The sequence below is a fragment of the Alligator mississippiensis genome, chromosome 5 (assembly GCF_030867095.1).
Source record: "Alligator mississippiensis isolate rAllMis1 chromosome 5, rAllMis1, whole genome shotgun sequence".
Classification (NCBI taxonomy): Eukaryota; Metazoa; Chordata; order Crocodylia; family Alligatoridae; genus Alligator; species Alligator mississippiensis.
This window is the reverse complement of record NC_081828.1, coordinates 127,254,079-127,271,071: the sequence shown is the minus strand read 5'-3', so window position 1 is coordinate 127,271,071 and position 16,993 is coordinate 127,254,079. Positions and strand designations below refer to the sequence as shown.

The following is a 16,993-nucleotide window of genomic DNA, read 5'->3' as shown; positions in this document are numbered from 1 at the left end:
AGGAGGCCTCAATGGTCCTGGGCATGACTTGAAACTGTACCCTGCTGGGGACAGGTCGCCTGGTGGGGTTCCTAGTGGCGTAGGAGCCCTCAAGAAATGCCAGGCCAGTTCCTGCCCCAGTGAAAGGCGAGGAAGGGCGCCTTAACCCCAGCCCCCACCTTTGGGTGGGTCATTTAACATTGGAGGGAGAGAGAGGGCCAGGCATGGTTACGATCATCTGAGCCCAAGGGGTGCAAGACCCCGGAGAGTGGGTTGTGGGGCCAGGCACATCCATGAGTGGCACCGAAGCCTGATAGGGTATAAGACCCCAGGAGAGAGAGCGTTGTGGGCCAGGCATACCGCCGAGTGATACCTGAGCCTGCAGGGGTGTTTGACCCCAGGCTCCAGAGTAGAGGGTGGAGTAGATGCCTTGGTGGAGGCAGTGGTGCAGAATAGGGTCAGAGGGGCACGTGAAGGGCTGCACGGAAGTGGCAGTAGTGAAGCCCTCGGAGTGAGGGGCATGAGTTGGGGCCCTGTGGGCAAGGGCTTGAGTTGAGACCCTGCCAGGCTGGAGGCTTGTGTGAGATCCAGGCAAGCTTTCGGGCACCTGAGGCCGCAGGTGGGCTGGAGGCCAATTGGAGGGTGGCAGAGGAGGAGCCACGAGGAGAACAGGGAGTGAGCCATCAGTCCCTTTATGGAGAGCAGCTGGGGGAGTTACCTGGCTACGAGACCAGGGGCAGAGTCAGCATAATATTTTGTGAACTGCCCAGTGCTCATTCAGATCAGGGTAGCAGAAGATGCCCAAAAGGCTGCATGCTTGCTGGCTGGGGAGTGAAGAGTATTAAGCCTGAGGGCCGTTCGGGATAGGATGGGGTGAGCGTGGTCCCGGGGAGAGAAGGGGCGGTATGAGTGAGGCCCAGGAAGGGCGCTGTGAAAGAGACCGGGTGAGAGCTGGTGGAGTTTGAGACCTCAGTGAGAGGGAGGTGGTATGACTGTGGCCCTTAACAGGGCAGGAAGTGAGAGACTCAGTTTTGTGATGAGATGGGCCCAGCCTTAGGTTGGAGCTTAGCACAGCTGTTGGTGGCATCTGTGAGGTATGGGACACCTATAGGGGTGGTTGGAGCATATATTTTCACCCTCAGACATCAGGGCCCTCGAAGGGCAGCCTCCTGCCTACGTAACAACATGATGTACCAGCAAGGAGTGGCAGGCAAGATAGGCAGGCAACATGCCTAGAAATGGGTGAGACCCGTAGCACTGTGGCTAGTCGGGGAGTTCCCACCTGTCACACGTGGCTGTAGCAATTTGCAAATAGTACCCAAACACTTAATTCATCCAGAATTGATGCGCACTACCTTTTTGAAACTACTACAAAGTTTAGCATAGGTCCATAAATACACTTTTGAGCAGCACTTTAGCACCTACATATATGTAGTATAAGCTTTACTCTTGAAATTTCATGTCTTGAGCCAAATCAGTTCTGAATTCTATTGACTGAGCAAAGCTCAACTGTTCAAGTCTGCATGGTGCTACCACTGGTGCAAGTATCCTACCTCCCAGACTCTTCAGCTTGGGGCACCAGATGCTCCCAAACACATGGCAGGCCTCCTATGTGCAAGCAGCAAGTCTGGAGGCCTTGGAGTTTAGGTGTCCCCTATTTGCACTTGCCCTTCACCAAAAGGCCAAAGGAGCAAGCTAGAGGGAAAGCCCAAGAACCAACCCCCTATCACCGTAAACTGTGTATTTGAGATCCTCGCATACCACAAAGATAGGTTAGTGCCACCCATCTGAAGTATAAACTCTACAGGATATTAGTACAAAGCTGAGAGGGGAGCTGAGTCAGGCTAAGAGAGGGGGTGACAGAAGATTCTGGGTGAACTGTTTGAGGCCCCAGTTGTCAATGTTTGCCACATGTTTAAGGCTGATGAAGAAACAGGAATCATTGAAAATGAGAAAGAAAGGCACAGCTCAGCTGTGGGAATGAAGAGGAAGTAAAAGTGTATGCAATATAGTGACTCACTATGACTGGAAAAAGAGTTGGCAGTGAGGGGGACTGTTTCAGTGGGCACTACCATATGTCTTTTTTAGCAGGGCTTCCTATTAGCATCTTAGGGCTGGCTCTTGCCCTCCCAGTGCCAGCCTGGCATTGTAGTATCTCCAGGCCCAGTGGTGGTTTCCTGTGGAGGGAACACCTGTTTTGTTTTGTTGTTGTTGGTTTGCTTTTTCTTTGTTTTTTTCTGGTCCTTTAAAAACAACGGATTCTCATCAGCATTTCGGGTACAAGGGGAGAGTGTTGGAGCTTGCTCCATCTTCTCTGAGTGCTGGTCTGCTATTGCAAAACCTCCCAGGCCTAGTGCTCAGTGTGCTCATTCCCTCTTGGAGAAGCAGTTGTCTCTTTTTTTTTTTTTTGGGACACACAGACACCCTCCTTCTCCCCTCCCCTCCCCCCCCGCATGTTTGCCCAATGTGGTCCAGACTCAGTGTTTGTGGCATTTAATCAACTTCTTAGTTGGTTTTCATTGCTGAACACATGCTGCTTTGGCAGTAGTTTAATGATAGTTTATTTAATTAGGTTTCCTCATGCGCAAATGTAAGATGAGAGGTTCCCCCCTGCTCCCCCACCATGCTAATGGGTGATGGGGCTGTCTTGTATTTGAATAAATGTGGTAGATGATCCAGCATATCAAAGTGTTACTTAAATGTGACTGAAGACTTTTGTTTGCCTTCAGTACTAAACTAACACATTCTTTTTGCTTTTCAGACAAAGTACATGAAATTGAGATGAGTGTAGATGGTGATGATGTGATGAATAGCTCAAAGGTAATAAATGAAATCTTTGATGAAATTCTTCAAGAGGATGGTCCAGACATAGAAAAATTAAAAAAAGAAATGAGTATGAACCTGGAAGCTGAGAGTGATGAGGAACAAGAAGAGTCGCTGAATATTTCTTCTATGTCTCTGCTAACTCCCTTAGCAGAATCTGTTGGTGTTGTGAGTCCAGAGGTGAGAGCAGATGTTCAAATACAGGGATTTGCAACACTATCAGTAATGATGTGATAGGTGTTTTTTTTACATGAGAATCTCTGAACAAATATGAATGAAAGCTACTTATAGATTTCTTCTAATGAAACTTAGCATAATTAAGTGAAGAAGCAATGGAGTTCTTTACGCTGGCATGAAAATGTCTTCAATTTTAAGTTGCTAATCTAAACACTTAATAAAACAGCTTGAAATCATGATTAACAGCCATGTTCATGAGCAATAGTGTGTACCTTATTCAGTACAAGGAAGCACATGCTTTCCCAGCCTTCCTTCTGTTCTTTCCTGCTTGCATACTTACTCAGGATGATTTCCTTTCTTTCGATTCTCCCTCATACATGTTTATTTTATGATCTGCCTTATTCTCTTGCCTTCTCTTCCTCGTTTTCTCCTTATCTTTCTTCCTTTCTAGTACATCCTCCGTAGGGCTTCTCTAAAAGCTTGTTTCTGGGTCACTTCTCTAGTGTGAGAATAATATTTGTTCCTATGGCAATCTCCTCTATTTGGTGTTTTTCTCCAGGATAACTGAATTTTTCTCTATAGTTTAACACTCTAAAAGCAACTCAGGGAGACTGTCTTGAAGGAAAGAACTGTTTCTGCTTGAACCATAATTAATTTACTATCCTTCACTGCAGACCCTGCAAAAGCAGGGAAAATACCAATTATTCAAGTCTTTTTCCCTTTTATTTTTCATATTTCATTGGTACTGAAATTTGTGCTGTATATTGAAAGAAGTGCACAGTGTCAGCTTTTCCTTGCAGCCACTGATTAGAAATAGCTACTTGTCTTCTGGTACTTGGCCTGTCTTCAGTCAGTGCGATGGCAGAGCACCAAAAGCATGGTTATGCTGCATGATGGCTAGATTGCTTTTGTGATAGTTGAGCTAGTTTGTTAAGGCTAGCTGGGGTATTTATATGCTACTGTAGACTTACCCAAGTCAGGCTGGCTACATTTTAACAGTAAAAGCTTTCTTGACAAGGGAGAGAGTTGGAAGTATTCACCCCATTTTTTAACATCAACTTCATAGGAACAGAGCAGGATAAAGATGAAAAGGAATTTGGAGATCTTTGCAGTTAAGATTTGATGTAGGGGTGTAGGGATAAAGCCCATGTATCTACTTATGTCTGTAGGAAACAGAACTAGGACCAGTGGTCTCACATGGCAGGAGAGGAAATTTAGGTTAGAGATTAAGAAGAGCTTTCTGACTATGAGTGTAGTCAGGCACAGACTACGTAGAGAAGTTGTGAAATCTCCATCCCTGGAAATTTTCAAGAGCGTGTTATACAGACACGTGGCTAGGATGGTTTAATCGGGGATGATCCTGCCTTTAGCAGGGAGCTGAACTAGACAAGGTCCCTTGCAGCCCTTCTAGACTATGATAAATGAGAGGTTGTCTACCTCCAAGAGAATATGGAGAAGAGTAAACAAGGGTAGGAAGGAACAGAATAAACTTATATGAAACCAGTTATTTATGAAACATGATTCTTCCCTCTTCCCTCCCTCCTACTCCCCCACCAGGGTTTTGTCTCTCCTAGTAGGTCAGCTGGTGAGGGGAGCAGCACAAGCAATGGAAGCCCAAAGTCTGGCAAGTACCAAAGAACACAAGTTCCTAGAGCAGAATCAGGGGACAGCATTGGATCAGTATCGGAAGATCGCCACCTTCTATACAGGTAACTTCTTTATGTCTACTTTGCTTGAGCTATATATGTGGAAAGTGTTTTAATGTTATTAAGATAGCTATTGTCATTATTTTAAAGTGTTTCTTCTGAGGTGGAGATAAGGAAGCTTGATAAAGTTTTGTATTTTCCCTGGCACGTAACTAAATGGGCTAAGGAGTTTTGCAGTGATGGAATTCTGTCATTCTCAAAACTGACAAGGAGGGCTTTCCTCCAGAGTTTAAGCCTTACTAAAAGTCTCTCTTATTTATGAAGCCACCTTTGATTGCCACAGTTTTGCCTGGAACAAGATATTGCAATAATTTTTTTTCCATTTTTTTAAATAAGTTGATACCAACCTTTTTTAAAATTGGCTAGGTCTATGGCTCCCTCTACATTTTACAAGTAGCGTGTATTTAACTGGTAATTTGAGCAGTTACCTGGAGATCAACTACATGCGTGAAGTACCGTTCGTACCATAAAGCTCTAACCAGCTATAAAGTTAGACCTTGAAAATGTGTATTAACTTCATAGCTGGTTGCTATCAAGCTTTAATTTGCCCATGTAGTAGGTTGTCACCTACCGCTGGGAGCCCCATCAGCTGACAGGGCTCCCAGCAGCAGGGGAACACCATGCCCAGCCAGGGCTAGGAGTCCCACAACTGAGGGGCCTCTCAGCCCCAGCAGTTGCTGACTGGGTCCCAGCAGCATCTCACAGTCGTGGATGCTGGCTCCCTGCAGCATGCCTTCTGGAGACCCAGTTGGATCCTGGCAGCTATGGGGCACGGCTGCGATCTCCCAGCCTTAGGGGTGTATGGAACCCTGGGCGATCATGGCTGCTACAGTATCCCAGCCCTGGGGGCTGCAAACTCCCAGCCTCTATCTCCCAGCCCTAGAGGTGCACTGAGCATCACTGCAGCTGGAAGCCTTTCAGCTGAGGAAGCTTCCAGCCACAGGAGCTTCTTGCTGGTGCAGAGGGAGCCTGGGGTTGGACTCTCCCTGCACTGGCAATAAGGTGTGATGGGATCCAATGTGTGACCCCTGTCACACCTCCTGCCATGCATCTGTGTCATGACAGGAGGCATGACTGTGGCTCACACATTAGAACCCATCCTGCCTTGTATGGATAGAGGCCCTAGGACAAATCTAAATACCTTACTGCATCATTAAAGAATGCTATGCTAGTTAGGCCCTGTAAACATTAAGTGTATTTGATAGTGAATTCTCTTCTTAAGCATTGATGCATATAGATCTCAAAGATTTAAAGAAACAGATCGTCCTTCAATAAAGCAAGTGATTGTTCGCAAAGAAGATGTTACTTCTAAATTAGAGAAAAAGAATGGAACTTCTGATCAAGTTAATAATATTAAACAGAAAATGCAGGTATCTGTTTGTATTTTTTTTTTTTAAGTCTTGCTGCTTTCCCTGTAATTTAAAAAAAATGTTCATTGGATTATAAGTGTTACCTAAATGCACAGCTCTTTAAAACTCTGGTTTGTGCTGCCATTTCATGGTTACAGCTTTTGAGCAAGTTGTTATGATTTTTCTTCTTTTTGCTGTAAGTATTCAGGTCTCCTTTCTCCCTGTGTAATCTAACTTTTTTCATAAGCCTTACTGAAGAGTACTACTCTTTCAGTTCTGGCTTGAATGTTGGATGTTGACAATTAACATTTTTATGGACTGGTCTTTTATTGCAGTAGGGAAAGAGGAAGGATATTGTTGAGGTGTAAAAGTGAAACGTGTCTTGCAAGACATGTAGTTTAGTATCTGTTTAAGCATTTGTTCCAGTGTATGGGAGCATAGTTAAAAAGTGCTGTTCCAAAGGCCCTTCTTGCACATCCTGGATCAAGTAACAAAATTATCTTGTGGCTTCGCTAATTATTTTCACTGTTGGATTATACTAGGAGTTGAATAATGAGATCAACTTGCAACAGACTGTGATTTATCAGGCCAGCCAGGCTCTGAACTGCTGTTTTGATGAGGAACATGGAAAAGGGTCACAAGAAGAAGCTGAAGCAGAAAGACTTCTTCTGCTTGCAAGTAAGTTTTTTAAAGGATTGTGAATACTCAAGGCTGATTTGCTTGATTTACAAAAATGTTTGTAATGTTAGCTTGTCCCCTCAAGAAACTTTGAGAAAGTGAAAGACCACTTTGTTATTCTCTGGCTTTTAGTTATAACCTGCAAGAGAAGAGAGAGTTGAGTTGAATAAGGGGCACCCTTTATTTCCTCTATATTCTCCTGCCTCATTTCTTGCATTTTGGCATTCTCAGCAAATTCTTCATAACAAGGCACTCACTGGAAAATGACAAAATGCTTCTAGGCTGGACTTTTAGTCTCTTAATCACAAAACAGTTGCAAGTAAAGGAGACTGATTCTATACCACTTCTAATTTCTCCTTGCAGCTGAAAAGAGAACTGCTTTGCTTGAAGAGCTAAACAAACTGAAGACCGAGGGACCTCAAAGCAAAAAAAATAAAGCTGCCTCTACATCCCTGGTGTTTGCTCCATCCAAAGGAACTGTCACTATTTCAGAAATGCGTCTACCTCTAAAAGCAGACTTCGTTTGTAGCACCATGCAGAAACCAGGTAGGCTGCCTTCCAATGTGGTTGGGGGGTGGGGGTGGGAATGGCATTTTTAATTGTCTTGGATGCTGGTGTTACCTGAACTCACAGGGTCTTAAAAGGAGATTTTTGTGAATAGGATTCCATCTTCTTAAAAAAAAAAAAACAACCCTAACCTTCTTTTTAACCTCCTCTTAATTAGCTTCCATGGCAATACAGTTCTACATATCTCAAGCAGAGAGGAAAAATGAGTTCTCTTGCCTGTTTTGGTTGATCATTGTTTTAATTCTATCACTTCTTGCTATAACTTTTAAAAAGCTAGAATAGTACTTTAAATCTAAAGCCTCATGTGTCTGAGCATCTTGTGACCACAGCTCACATGCTGTAACAGTCCTGGTGAGGCAGAGTCTTACAATAATTATCCATTTTTCTTCACTTTTGTGGGACAGTTTTCTGTATGTATGACACTAAAGTTACTGTTCATTTCCTACTACCAAACGAGGGATTTTTTTAGGCAGAAATTGCAGATTCAGATAAACAGATAGCAGAGGTGGTCAAAATATCCCCAAAACACTTATAAAAATTGTATCAAATTTTACATTTCAGCAAACTTTTTGCTAGCTGAAACTGTTCTTCCTAGAAAGGTGGGAGGAAGATGTTGAGCTTATTGAATTCTGAGTCTGCAAGTTACTTCACGTGATTTTGTTTGTTTTGCCCTTGTAATTTATGAACATTTAAGGACCCTAATCTTAAACTGAAATGAGATGGATGTCATTAGAACTAGTAACACGAACATGCTCTGAACTTCAAGTTGTCCTTATCAAAACATGGAACGTTGCTTTTGAGTTTCTTTGGGGTTTGCTTTTTTCCTCTAAAGGTCTCATCTCTGGTCTGTTCAGTTTTTTTCATGAAAGGTGTCATAATCTTGAATTTTAGGTTTTGAAATGTACTGTTTCAATTTGTTTTTCTGAATTTCTAGCCCTGCACTTGAACCAATAACCTGTTTTGAGGGTTGGTTTGTTTGTTTGTTTTTAAACAACATTTGCTCATTAAATGTAATTATTTGGGCTTCCTGGGAGCCAGGAATAGTTCTTCCAACAAGTGGCTAGAGTTGAGAATTTACAAGTTTGCTTTGACTAATTAATGTGTTATTTTATGCAACACTAGTGCTTAAAGATAATATCAGGTCCAGTGGCTCTTGTTTATTGATCCTGGGTGGTATGAGAAATTTATGTTTATAAACATCCTGTTTTTAAGTTCTTAAGAGTGCTGATCTGTTAACTGTATTTTCATTTTACTGAATATAAAATTAAATCATGGTTGGTGGGTGAGAAGAACAGATAGCTATGATTAACTTCATAACATGTCACAGTAGTCATGTAACTCATTTATACAATTCATCATAGGTAAATGATTTAACTACATGTATTTAAACAAGCTTCCTTTTTCACTGATTCTGCCAGCTATAACACAGGCATTGATTAAACACATTGCTCACTTCCAGTGGTAATAAGGGAATTGTTCACTCTACAAACCATAGGATTGGCCACAAGACTATGCTCCAAATTCTAAACATTTAAAAAAAGCTTCCTAACTCCCTCACAGCAGAGAACTTCAAATGCCTGTTTGAATCTACAAGGAGACTGCCTGGTACAATGGCTCTGAGAAGAGTGAATTATTCTGGGTGCCATGAACTTTGCAACCATGAAACTTTGTTTTTCTTGATACCATGGAAATTGCCACTTGCTGCAGCATGTCTGTCTTTTTTTCTTTCCTGCAGCCAGGCACCGGATTCTTCTCTTATTTGTAGGCATGTTGTGGTTGGGTGCCTCTTGTTTCGTACCTTTCCCTTATGGGTAGATTGTTGGATGACTGTACAGGCTCCTTTTCTTATTTCTGTAGAAATAAGTAAGAAGAATGCAGCACAGGAAAGGAGGAAGCCAGGTTGCAGCATAAGTAGCCACGCTGCCTAAAAAATAGACTAGAACCAGAGACCTGGAGGGCTAATGCTTATTGCTGAATCTGACTACATCAGGGGTAGGCAATGTTTTTTGGCCGGAGTGCCGAAACCCCCCACAATACCTACCTTAGAAGGTGCCGGAGTGCCAGCATGCCAGAAAAACAAAATGAGGGCAGGGGGTACATGGCAGGATGCCCTGCTTGTGCCCCCTGCCCCCCTAGCCCGGACTCTGTGACTGTCAGTAGCTACCGAGAGCTGGGGCTGGCTGCAGCTGGGAGGCTGCAAACAGCTGCGCCGGGCTCCGGAGCCCAGGCATCAGCTCTGTACCGGCCTGTGCATGTGCGCCTTGAAGCAGGCAGTGGGGGAGGGGCCTGAGGCAGCACAACCCCGGTCTCTCCCCCGCTTCCGGCACAGAGCTGGTGACAGCTCCGGAGCCCAGCACAGCTGTTTGTACCCAGCCTGGGCTCTGGGCAGCTGCAACAAGCAGCAGGTAGGCTGCAAACAGCTGTGCCGGGCTCCACAGCTCCAGCATCAGCTCCATGCTGGTGGTGACTGCATGTGCACCTCAGGGCAGGCTGTGCTGCCCTGCTGTCTGCCTTGAGCTGCGCGCACAGTCACCACCAGCATGGAGCTGTGGAGCCTGGCACAGCTGTTTGCAGCCTGCCCGCTGCTTGCTGCAGCTGCCCAGAGCCCAGCCTGGCTACAAACAGCTGTGCCGGGCTCTGGAACCCAGTCACCAGCTCTGTGCTGGGAGCGGGGGAGAGACCGGGGTTGTGCTGCCTCAGGACCCTCCCCCACTGCCTGCTTCAAGGCGCACATGCACAGGCCGGTACAGAGCTGATGCCTGGGCTCCAGAGCCTGGTGCAGCTGTTTGCAGCCTCCCGGCTGCAGCCGGCCCTGGCTCTCTGTAGCTGCTGCCAGTTATGGAGCCCAGGCTGCTTGCAGCCTCCCTGCTGCCTAGAGCCAGGGCTGGCTATGGCGTTCTAGGCAAAATGGCCTTGTGTGCCATGCTCAGCACACGTGCCGGGGGTTGCTGACCCCTGGACTACGTACATACACTGGATAGGATAAAACTCAGCTGAGCTGCTCAAATACTGTTGTAACTGCTGAAGCCTGTAGAGGTGAGCACTGAACATAGTGGAAGGAAAGTAACCAAAAAGTTACTGTTGAAAATAATGAATTCAAGAATTTTTAACTGAGCCATACTTCAAATGTGTGAGAGGGATGGGGAAGGAGCCTTTCAGTTCTTCAAAAATCTAGCAGTTCATAGGGTTCTACTGAAAATGGTCTCAAATTTGTCTACAGATGCAGCAAATTACTACTACGTAATATTATTGAGATCTGGAGCTGAAAATATGGTAGCAACTCCCTTAGCAAGTACTGCAACTTCCCTAAATGGAGATGCTCTTATTTTTACTACAACTTTTACTTTGTAAGTATGAAGAAACCATTTCAGAACTCTACTGATAAGCATTTTGACCTAGCTTACAATCTTAACCTTTTTCTAAAAATATCACATTCTGCAAACGGCTATCAGGTTTTGTGGGATAAGTGTTTTCTGCTTCTAATAATATCCTTAGTAACCATTTCTTCTGAGAAATGCAATTTAGACTTATTCTACAATCCATCAGCTACTCTCATCTACTCCATTCATTCTCTCTTGGAACACCTGCAATGGCAGACAGGTTGTTCTCCCCAAGGTGTCCTCTGATGTTGGAATTCTGTGTAGCCTTTTATTGCAGGCGTCTTGAAAGATCATGTTGTTCTGAACTAAAAAAAAATTAAAGTATCTTCAGATTGTTAGGAGTGGAGTGCCTAACCTGAAGACTTATGCGTTTAGTGGTCTGCTTGGGATGGGGTATAGACCATTTTGAAAATGAATAAAATCTCAAGTCCTAAATCTGTCTGGGGAGTTGTGCATGGCACTAATGCTATGTTATCAGATAACAAAAACTGTTGTCAGTCGAGATAAATTTTGGATCATGGGATGAGGATTTGCATTTGTCCTGTTTATAGGTAGCTGGGTGTGTTCAGGATTTTTTTTATTACTGTATTATTATTTGTTTTGTTTTTCTCCTTGATTGTGACTTCTGGAATCTAGTTTTGAGGTAGCAATATACTAATATCTCAGAATACTCTAATGTTGCTTACACTTGGCCAGAGGCAAGCAGACTCGGTATAGGTAGAAAAATTACGTAAGAAATGACACTTGCCTGAAAGGATAAGCCATGGCTTACACACACACACACAAATATATCTGCTCATACACATGATCTTGATAAGTTTTGGTAAATCATTTGTTCCTTTTAGAGTAAAAAGCTACTGTTAACTACTCTTCCCCTCTTTTAAAAGGAGAACTAATTTTAAAATATCTCTGGTATTAAGGCATCATGTCATATCTAACTAGTGTCCCCTTTTTGTTATAGGCAAGATGTATCCAGTGACTTTGAAATAAACATAGAAGTTTACAGTTTGGTATGTACTTGTCTTTTTATTAAGAGGGCACTTGAATTTATGTACTCCATAATTCTCAAATATTTCTTGGTTTTACAGGTTCAGAGGAAGGAAAGCACAGGAATTGAGAAGAGAAAGAAGACAAATAAATCTAAGGTAAATGAAAATAAGAATTGCTATACTTGAGTTCAACAGAAGCTAGACTTAGATCCAAAACAAAGGGAAAATGGAGCACGTGTCGGTTCTAATTCTGAAAAGGGAGAGATCAGATACAATTACAAGTTATGTGGTATTGCCCTGGCTACTGAAATTTTAAATTTCAAATGTTGCTTTTCTCTTCTAGCAATTCTGCAAAGTGCCATGCATTCCAAACTTTCATCTAGCACAAGATATTTATGCCTCCTTGGTAACAATTCTCGGTGTACTCATTCCCTTTGCTATTTGATTTTTCATTCTCAAAATAGAAATTGTATGCCAGTGCCCTATACAGTGGCCAAATTGAAAAGTTTCCCTTAACCACATAATATTAGAAAGAGAATGTTGCCTCTAATACAGAGAAGACAGATGCTGTATTTACTCGAATATAAGGTGACTGTCCCAATAATTAGCTTCCATGTGTGGAAAAATAAGATATTTGTTATAATTACACCTGAAAAATTATCAGAGGGTTGTCTTGAATTTGTCCACTTTTTTTCTACTGCTACAGCAGGGAAAATAGTGGCTGGGGGTTCAGATGGCCCCTTGCTCTGTGCCGCTGCCGCCGCCGCCCCCCCCCCCCCCCCTTTTTACTGTCAGCCTCTGCTCAGGCTCTGTTCCTTCTTCATGCACAATGTGAAAGTGAGCAGCTCGTGACAGTAAGCTGCAGAGGACAAGTGGAAGAGGGCAGGGACTGCTCTGGATCTGACTCTAGCAGTTGCCTGACCCCCAGCAGTAGTTGCCTAATCCTGATTCCAGCCCCCCATTTTCCTTTATCTTGGTTTCCTTGACTGAGTACATGTTGTTTCTTGCAGCGGTTTAATGATAATGAATGTATTTTAATGGGGGAGGTTTGCTGATACGAAAATACAAGACAGGGGGTCTTTTTCCCCATGATGATCTGGCGGTGGGAGGAGCAGGGAGTGACAGCTTATCTTGTATTCAAGTTAATACAGTAGGATTTTTACTACTGTAATTTTTGTAGCAAATATTGCAGCTGGTATTGAGTGCCTCAAGTACAGATTACAGGCATATCCACTTTTGTAAAACATTGTCACCTGCTCTGTTAACTTTTTGGGGCCTCCATCTTGGTTTACTCTTTTCTGGAGCTTGGTAAACTGGGTTTGCTCTTCTAGTACACAGTGTGGTGGTATATTCTATGCAATTTTTTTTCTTGTGTTGGCAAGATTTCACGTGTGTGTGGGAAGGGGTATCTTGGTTCTCTTAGCGAAAAGTCAATCTCTTGAAGCTGGACAAAATTATCTTTCAAACTGTGATCTGCTAATTTATGCTAGAATTAGGCCCTTAGGCCTCCGTGGGTGAGAGCAGTAGGCACTGCAAGTGCAACATAAGGCCTGATCCAACAGGTTTACAAACCAAGTAGAGAGAAGTATATAGAAAAAGTGGCCCGATATGCACAACTGGAAGATTTAGAATTAGTTAAATAAATAAGCCTTCATAAAACGTTACCTCATTGGCTTTGTTTGACTTTAAGTAGTAAATTAGGTTTCTGAAAGGTTTGCTTGAGCTCAATTCTTAATGCAGTTATTGGCTCTCATATACAGAGAAATCCAATAGCTCCTCCTCTCCCCCCTGCTTTAAACATCCACTTTTCCCTCAGATAAAGATGAACTTTGAGACCCAGTTATGGAGAACATGAAGTTCCCCCTTGAAAATGGATACCTACCTGGTTCTGCAGCTCCTTAGTTTTCACTTTCTGCTGATGAACCTGGTGATGATGAGAAAAGGAATAGACATCATAAAACCAAGTTTTTGCTTTTATTCCTTTTATGGAAGTAATCACTTGTTGAACGTAAATTATAAATGCAGTATAAACTGCTGACTTTGAATACAAAGAATTTTATATTTGTAACGCCACGATGAAAAGATTTGTGGGTCTTGACACAACCCAAATTGCCAGAACAGAGAAGAGTGCCTTGTTCATTTAAGTGCTGAACATACTGTAGAAACAATGAAAATATTTCTTACACAATTTACATGTAAATAGAGGCTGAATATTGCTTTTGAACCACCTGTAGTTTGTACCCAGTTAATGGTTAGTTTTGTGTTGCTAATGGTGCAAATGTATGTTTGTTGTACTCTGAATAGGTGTTTCTTGAGCTTTATAGTTCATAAAATACTTTAGTGGAATTATTCAGTTTATAACTTAGTTCAGGAAAACAAATCTAGTTGATTTATAACAAGAATTATCCACCACGCAGATTGCTTTTATACAATAAAATTTGAATGGCATTTTGGTCATGGATACATTTCATGTACAAATAAATGTGATGTACTTAGTTGTCATGCTGTCATCTTGTTTTTCATAGGTTATTACTCCAAAGAGATTATTGACATCTATTACCTCTGTAAGTATGAATGTAATATCCTAATGACTACTTTAAATTGCTTCAACAAGCTATGTTGTACATGCTAACCAAGGCTGTGTCCATATCAGACATCTTGAGTGTCTCCTTCAAAAGTTGCAGGGATTTAGGTTGTAGCTGTGTTGGTCTAAGGACATAGGCAGACAAGGTTCCTTGGGTGAATTTGATATCTTTTATTAGATCAACCCAAATGGTTGGAGAATAGTTATTAAGCAAGCTTACGGGTTCAAAAACCCTTCATCAGGCTAAGGAAGCTTCAGCAGTTGGTGTGTGCTCTTCCTGGATGGAATGAAAAGTGTTGTCCTTTAAAAGTTTAAATTATTCTCTTTACAACCAAACATTTTCATTAGAAGCTTAAGAGCTAAGCAATCTAAATACATCCCTGATGCTAGAATGGATAAATTAATATACATTCTTAGTTTTATTAGGGGTTTTCTTGTATGTATTTTCCCTAAATGCTGTCTCTTCTCTTTTTTTTCCCCTAGAAAAGCACGCTTCTTACTCCAGGTAAGCAAAACCTAAACTACTTGAGGGAGTATTCAAAACTCAGTGGCAAAAGCAATTAAAATCTCTAGATAGGATTGTCTTGTGCTTGATCACAGGCTAGATCTTTCTTTGATGTGATTTATGGAGCAATGCCAATTTAATAATTTGGGTTCATGTTTACCATTGTATGTAGCTGATAATACTTGTTCATTCCTGACCTGTTGTTAGATATTTGTAGCACCCATGTCTTTCTTGGGAAAACATGTTCAAAGTAACTTAGATTAAAGCAGAATGGTAACTGTCTACTGAGATCTCAAATGCAATCACTCATTTTGTAACGGTCTTCAGTGAGTAAAAATTTTAACATATTGAGGCTCTTGGTATCTCTTACGTGAATGTTTGTTTTTTTCCAGTGTATGTGTTGTTGGCACAATCTCAATTTATATTTTTTACTTTTGAGAGAAAGGTGTCTTGAATTATAAATGGGCTGTGCCTTTGTTCTTTAGGCTGCACTGCGTAGTAGAGTTACCCAAAGTAGTTTTGAAATGGGTTTACTCGGAAGCTGCATAGCTGGAGAAGCAGAGTTCCAAATGAGCTACATTTTACCTTCTCAGAAGGAAAATCTGCATTCATTCTTGACCCAAGCCAGTTTATTCAAACCTAGCTCAGATATCTCTATACCAGCTTAACCTTTTTAGACTCAAGAGATGCCTCTGAAAATGCCAGTTCTTTAGGGGTTTTGTTTGTTTTTGTTTTTGGTTTTTTTGATTGATTGCTTTTTAGACCACAGAAAAACAAAGAAATTCTGTTGCAAAGAACTTAGTTCCCAACAGGTCAGAATGTGTTTTTAACGCTGTGGATTCCTCTTTGAAATCTCTGGGTTTATTTTGTGAATCATGTTTGCACATTTAATAGTGCTAACATTACGTGGCACCTCCTGGCACCCTTCAAAGGATCTCATGGCATCCTGGTTGAGAGTCCCTGCCCTAGACCATGCTGCAGTGTAGATGTACCTTACAGCTCGTAGAAAAGTGGCACGGTTCTTTCAGAGTCAAAGGAGAAGATATTAAAAGAAAAACACCCATTCCTTTTTTATGTTGTGTATCTTATGCTTCATATTGTAGTGTTGTGCTTACATGTGTGTTGGGCTAAGATGTGTGTATTTTCTCTCTTTCCATTGCAGCCATGGCTAGTCCAGGTGGCCCCCATGCTGTACGCACGAGTAACTTTGTCCTTGCTGGATCTCTCAAGCTTTCACTGGCTTCAATGGGAAACACCAGATTTGTTTTAGACAAGGTAATGGAAGTTAGCTTGCTTCATCTCCAAAGATAATTGGATGCTACTGTGAAAGGATTTTAAGCTTGGGCTAACGTTTGCCTATATGAAGTATTAACACCATATAACTGGAAAATAAAAACTGAAGTAAATGTGTAGGAATACCATATTCAGTTTTCCAGTAACAAAACTAAACAAATTACTATATACTAATAAGGGGAAACCAGAAGATATTTATAAGCATGTGACTTTTTTTTAAAGCTTAACCTCTGAGGCCTTTCACTGCACCAAACGCTTGGTTTTATTTTGTTGGTTTGTATTTGCTTTGGTTTTTTTTTTTTTTTTTTATTTAACTCGCTCTACACAGGAATCCACTTCCACCAGAATGGTTTTGCATATGCTTTCCCCTTTAATATTTGTACTACTAGATTAGGTGGAAAGGAGTAAAACCTACTCAAAGGTAGCTTTACACTACTTTCTAGACTTATGTTTGGCACCATTCAGCATATTTTTTTCCCCTCTAGATAAATTATGGAGGGAAGGAAAGAGAGCTACTGAGCTATATGTTCCAGGACAAGGTTGCTATATTTACTTGCTTTTGACTAAAACTTAAATGCTATTTCCTAGTGCATGCTGCTCATGTTTTACTCTCAAGCCTTTGTAGTAGTTAGAAGTCATTTTTAAAAAAAACTTTACAGCAGGAGTTTCTATTTGTCTTGTAGTATCCAGCATAGTATTAGAAATCAAATTTATTTAAATATTATTTAAGCTTTTACTTAATACTAAAGCTCCCCATTTTAAAATTCTTATTGTAAAGGGTTTTACAAGACTACTGGTTTCTCAAGGAATGCTGTCAAGTGATTCTAGTTTTATTTCTTCAACACCATTGTTGAAGGAATAGTTTTGCCTATTAGGTTTGTAAGCCAGTAGAAGAATTGGAAAACATAGCCTCCTACAAATGCCATTAAAAGCACAAATTGTTGCTATTGCCTATGAACTAAA

At 41.8% G+C, this 16,993-nt stretch overlaps 1 protein-coding gene across 2 annotated transcripts in view; it reads left to right on the top strand.

Annotated features, from left to right (window-relative positions):
• The window catches only part of ANLN (anillin, actin binding protein), a 44,263-nt gene that overhangs the window by 17,443 nt on the left and 9,827 nt on the right, over positions 1–16,993 (top strand). Inside the window, exons 9-20 of one of the 2 annotated variants that reach the window (XM_019483410.2) lie at positions 2,741–2,982; positions 4,537–4,688; positions 5,908–6,055; positions 6,577–6,712; positions 7,076–7,258; positions 10,500–10,626; positions 11,621–11,669; positions 11,748–11,804; positions 14,174–14,212; positions 14,716–14,737; positions 15,900–16,012; positions 16,516–16,569. In XM_019483410.2, the coding sequence (XP_019338955.1) occupies positions 2,741–2,982; positions 4,537–4,688; positions 5,908–6,055; positions 6,577–6,712; positions 7,076–7,258; positions 10,500–10,626; positions 11,621–11,669; positions 11,748–11,804; positions 14,174–14,212; positions 14,716–14,737; positions 15,900–16,012; positions 16,516–16,569 (1,322 nt within the window). The remainder of the gene's footprint in view (positions 1–2,740; positions 2,983–4,536; positions 4,689–5,907; positions 6,056–6,576; positions 6,713–7,075; positions 7,259–10,499; positions 10,627–11,620; positions 11,670–11,747; positions 11,805–14,173; positions 14,213–14,715; positions 14,738–15,899; positions 16,013–16,515; positions 16,570–16,993) is intronic. The other variant, XM_006275474.3, reaches the window with a different exon arrangement.